General features: G+C 43.3%; 1 protein-coding gene across 1 annotated transcript in view; it reads right to left on the bottom strand.

The window, feature by feature from the left end:
- The window catches only part of LOC139386358 (calmodulin-1), a 20061-nt gene extending 18621 nt beyond the window's left edge, over positions 1-1440 (bottom strand). The window contains exon 1 of the mRNA XM_071131897.1: positions 913-1440. Coding sequence (XP_070987998.1) covers positions 913-915 — 3 coding nt within the window. The 5' untranslated portion in view covers positions 916-1440. The remainder of the gene's footprint in view (positions 1-912) is intronic.
- Between the last annotated feature and the right edge of the window lie 4117 nt (positions 1441-5557).

Raw genomic sequence — 5557 nt, 5'->3', positions numbered from 1 at the left:
AAACAGCAATTTCGAGGGATAAAGCAGAGCACATGCCTTCGTTTGTCACGCAAGTTATTTTAGTCTCATTTTTGCAAAGCATGCACTGCGGATCCCGTGTCAGTATACTGCACCAACCATGTGGTTCAATGCAGGGGGGGCGGAAGGCGTGTGGTAGAGAGGGGCAAGGAAGGAGGGGTGGTAACGAAGATCATTCACGAACAGGAGACTGCGGATCAACGTGGTGCAATACGCAACAACACCATCGGCAAAGGCTCAAATGTCGCGTAGGTATTGAAAACGAAAATTTCGCAACACGATGCACAACAAGTATTACTAGCTAGATCATATTGCCAGCTGGCTATGTTATTGAAAACATGACACAACACAAGTTCACTTGCCAACTAATACTATCGAGTAAGTTCATTCAATTGGCAGTGTTAGGTTATAACATCAAACAGCGCTAACCACAAGCACAACGCCCACTCACCATTCGTACACCAACATTAACTAGATAACGTTAACTCCGATACGAGTGAAACAAATGACCTTAGCTAGCCGTATGTAAAATTAGCCATGGCTAACTTCTCGACAAACAATACGTGCCCACAATCAAGAGTTGTCTTATTGTCCGTAATCCACTGAGTCCTTATGAGCTTTTCCAACTGCCATTTCGTGGTTATTGCAACGCCGAGCCAACAGCCCGGCCAGGTGGTGATATGAACAGTTGTGCTGCCAAACCGATAAACTTTGTCAGTCACATCTTATTTAACTAGCTAGTTTACGGACATATAGCTAGTTAACAACATAGACGTTGCTCGAACCCAATACGAATTCATGTTAGCTAGATAACTAGCTAGCGAATTTATGACAGTCAGGTAACGTTAGCTAGCTTGCTATAGCATTCGCTTGGATGTGTGTGGCTATACTCACCATTTTATTATGTTAGGTCTTCAAACTTGGAAAATATGAAGTACTAAATAGTCAATGTTCCCCTCGTGGCTGGCAAACTACCTGTAGTCAACGTATGTATCGTTGTTTAGTCCTGAAATGTTATTCGCTAGTCTCTTCTCTGCGAAGTTGCCCGGAAACACTAGGGACCGCGTCACTGCCGATGTGGCCTCATTTGCACTATATCGCTCCGCGAAGTGACATATTTCGCCCCCCCCATCCCACGAACCTGCCAATCTTAACTGCACACCAAATGCGTCAGAATAATAATTTATTAACTTTATATTGACCACTGCACCCACTCATTGCCTAGAACGTCCCGTTACTCATTAAAAAAAGAAAGTAATTGTACTATTTGCACTATTTGCTTGCGCTACGCTCGTGCATTGACGAGAAGCAGACGCGCTCGTTATTTCAGTCTATCGAAGCGGTGAACAATAGCCAATATTTGAAATGGATATACTGCACATTGTAATTTGATCGCTATTATTTTTGATCAAGTATGACCACAGTGGTGCAATGAGATGAGCTTCAACTTGGTCAATGTAACGCAGATCCTTATTGGTCCAGAGAAACGGGCAGAAAAGTACCCGGTTTTGTAATTGGCTGGTTGTAAACTGCATTGCGCCAAATTGGATCTATACATTGCAGAACTAATGACTTTATAATTTGCTGTTGTATAAATCGTTCACTGTGTGCTAATATAGGTTTTGAATATGCTGATTTCAGATATGACTAATTGGTCAATATGTAAACCGTTTGCAGTAGCCTAGTCTGGTAGTAGTATAGTAGTCTGACATCATGTAGGTCTATATGAGATGGAAACATGTATGACGTTGATCATATTTTTCACCTCAGTACTAATGACATTTAAATGGAACCATGCCATGGGTCTATAATAACTGCTCCTTTGTGTACATACAAGTAGAGATATAGCAATAATTCTTAATTGCATTTGTGTGTCATATGAAGGTGGTAACAATATTTAGTCAGACCTAACTCCCACTTTTCTGTTTGTGGATCTGTATCATAGTCATCGACATAACAGACCCTGGACCAGTTATTGAGAGGCAAGGAGGAGGAAATGTCAGAGGGAATTTGCTGGAGTGTCTAGTCTTTTCTGTCCTTAATTTATTTGCACACAATAAAAAGTCAGGACAGTAGTTGAAAAAAGTTGGAACAGTAGAATATGCAGTCCATCATACAAAATCCACATGGCTTTATCAACGTGCTCCCTCTTGTGGAGACAAACTGCATCATGAAACCACAAACAAGTGTACATGCTAAACTCTAAGTACTGTCCTACAACCAGCATCACAGGCCTAATGCACTTTATGGGGAGAGTAAAACTGGTTCCACGATACATTGAGTACATTAAGGATACAGCATAAAAATATGAAAAAAAGGTTCCAAGTAACTTAATTACGAAAGATTATACCTTCAGTTATCAGTGTTGTCTATATTCAGGTAAATGCCGGATATTTTGTAGCCAGTGTCCCTCCAGTTAGGAGATATCGTACCAGTCATGGTAGTCCGACTTGTGTGACATCCCCTCCGGGAAGCCTGCATCCATGTTTCCCCATTTCTCTGTCTTTGGTGGTGCTCAAACCCATGTTCCTATGGCACAGGGTTTCCACTGTGGCATCAGCACACAAGCATCTACCTGCCGGGTTTGGAAAGAACATGGGCAACAGTGGGCATCGTAGAGGTCTGCCATGGCACAGGCAGCTACACAGATGGATCAGCTGACCCAGGATCCAGTTCAGGCCCTGTTTATGATGACAAAGAGAGCATTGAAGAGGTTGTAGGTACAGCATAACCCCAGGAGCACGAGGAAAGCAGTTAGCCACCTGGTAGGTGACCTGGTAGGTGACCTGGTAGGTGACCTGGTAGGTGACCTGGTAGGTGGCCTGGTGGGTGGCTAACTGCTTCCCCCCCACAGGGGGCTCGTCCCCTCCACTGGGGGCTCCTCCGTAGGACTCTACCTGGCTGTTTACCAGGTCCCCCGAAGCCCACCGTACTGAAGGCCACGAAGCAGAATTACAGGGACACGATGTAGCTCCAGCCCTCCATGGCAGAGTAAAGCGTGGAAGCATCACACGCCACACACCAGGGTAGCATCAACAAGTATGAGAGTGACAGAATACACAGAGGGCCTCCACCCATCTTTTCCACCCTCCATGTCTCTTTCCTCTCCTCCACCCTTGGGTTGGTTGCTGTTGTCCCGTTGCCTGCTGTTGTGTGTTCTCCTCCGGTGGCACTATCGCACGAGGATGCCCAACATGGTGATGACCCTCTCCAGGAAGAGGTTGAAGAAGAGGATGGCAGAGCAGCCCAGCAGGCCGTAGATTACCAGGAGGACTTTGCCCTCTGTGGTGGATGGGGTCAGCACTCCAAAACCTGTCCGAGAGGGAAACAGAGAGAGTGGCGGAAAGAGGGAGTTTGTGAGGGAGTTGGCGATTGTGTCAACCGCTCCCACTGTTTCTGTGGTGATACAGTGGACAGTGCAATAATAGTGGTAGAGTGTGGCTGTAAAATTATTATTGCACTTCTGCAACTAAGGTTTCTAAATAGTATCTCTCCTTTCATATTTATTTGTTGTTTCTACTGTAAATTAATTGTTAACTTTATTATTACCTATTGGGGTTTTCCCATATCTATAGCTGTTATGTCATGCACATACCCCACAGAAGAGACCCTGTAGCCATTACAGTAGACATGACAACACCGTTTGACAAATGTCAATGCAAACCTATTACTGGTGATGACTCCATGGTCCATCCAGATCCAGCCCCTTGCATAGCAGCGGGAAGTAGGGGTGTTGAGTGCGCTGCAGCACCCTCTGGTAAATCAAAATAAATAAATAATAGTAATACAAAATAATAATAATACATTTTGTATGAGCGGACAAAAATAATCCTCAGCACACTCACGTCAATCAGTGTAGATGAAGGGGAGGAGACAGGTTAAATAATGATTTTCAACCCTTGAGACAATTGGGATATGGATTGTGTATGTGTGCCATTCAGAGGCTGAATGGGCAAGACAAAAGATTTACAGTGGTCTGTTAGACAGACACACACACAGGCACAGACACACGCATACACATATAACATACGCACTATACACACAGATTTTGTGTTGTAGATAGTATGTGGTAGTAGAGTAGTGGCCTGAGGGCACACACTTAATGTGTTGTGAAATGTAATGTAAATATGGAACAAATAATTATTAAATAAAGAAATACAAACAGTTTCCTGTGTGTATCAAGAATGGTCCACCACCCAATGGACATCCAGCCAACTTGACACAACTGTGGGAAGCATTGGAGTCAACATGGGCCAGCATCCCTGTGGAACGCTTTCGACAACTTGTAGTCTATGCCCCGACAAATTGAGGCTGTTCTGAGGGCAAAAGGGGTTCAACTAAATAAGAGAACGTGTTTCTACTTCTTTTTTTTTTACACTCCGTGTATATTCAGTATTCACTGCATCCACAGCTTGTGTTGTTTCTCTCGGTCAGCAAGTCAACCCCACCTCATTCTTCTGGATAGTCATTCCAAAGCTATGCTGAAGCAATGCCTCCTTTTATCAGATCATTTGGAGATCATTCATCCAAATGGAGTCTCTGTTATACTGTTATTATACTCCTAATAGATGCTTTGACACACACCTTGCAAGTAGAGTAAGTAGACAGAGTCTTTGACAGCATCTGAGGTGTGTATGTTTACTCCCGGACTCTCCAGGCTGCTGTCTGTGAACTTACTTCTTTATTAACACAGGTGATCTTTGCCTCCATAATCACCTTTCATTGCCTGTTTATAACACTCTCCAGCTCAAATTAGTATTTTATTTGAGTTTATTCAAAGGATATTGGCTCTAGTAGTGGTACAGCCCACTCTAATTTGTAGTGGCTCTAGAAAGGAGGATATAATATTTGAATAAGTCTCTAAAATAGCATGAAATTACATTTGACATGTGGGCTGTTCTGTTTTAAACCGTTTGTATGAAATGAAAGATGTGGTCCTCCAAACATTTGATTTTCTCTGTGTAGGTCATAGAGAGCATAGATCTCCTCAGCTGTAGTGATCTTTCTGACATGGTCAGTGTGTTAGAACTGTTTTAGTATAGTGTCACGTTTGGCTTTCTTTGAGACTCTTCCTGTCAGAGCTTGCTAGTGCCTACATCATACAGTAAGATGCTGTGTGGTACACTTGAGAGTGATGTGGCTAACTGGGAAGGTATCCAAGGAGTCGGACGATCTCCCATGACAAGAGCCTGGAAGGAAAGATTCAATTTCTTGCTCACTTTCCTCTCATTTCTTGCCAAGTTTTCCCCTAAATTGTTTCTGCCGCAAGTTGTTTTCCATTCTATTTCTTTGATCGTTATAGTACCTAGTACATGTACTATTTTTGGACCACTTCAGAATTCCGACAGTTCTGAGCAATTTTTTGGTGCCTGTGTCAACAGGTTATTTTGATTTAAGTTTAGGAGGCGGAGGATTCATTAACCGGGGGTATATTCTATTGCTTTCTCCAATCACCTAAAGATCAGGGATTACCTTACGGAAGAGAGGAGGGAAGGATGCGTTTTTGAACAAACCCCCTTGAGACACCATCACATCAGTT

Source organism: Oncorhynchus clarkii, chromosome 27 (genome assembly GCF_045791955.1).
Source record: "Oncorhynchus clarkii lewisi isolate Uvic-CL-2024 chromosome 27, UVic_Ocla_1.0, whole genome shotgun sequence".
NCBI classification, from domain to species: Eukaryota; Metazoa; Chordata; class Actinopteri; order Salmoniformes; family Salmonidae; genus Oncorhynchus; species Oncorhynchus clarkii.
Note: the sequence above shows the minus strand (reverse complement) of the source record. Positions and strands in the feature narration are given on the sequence as shown.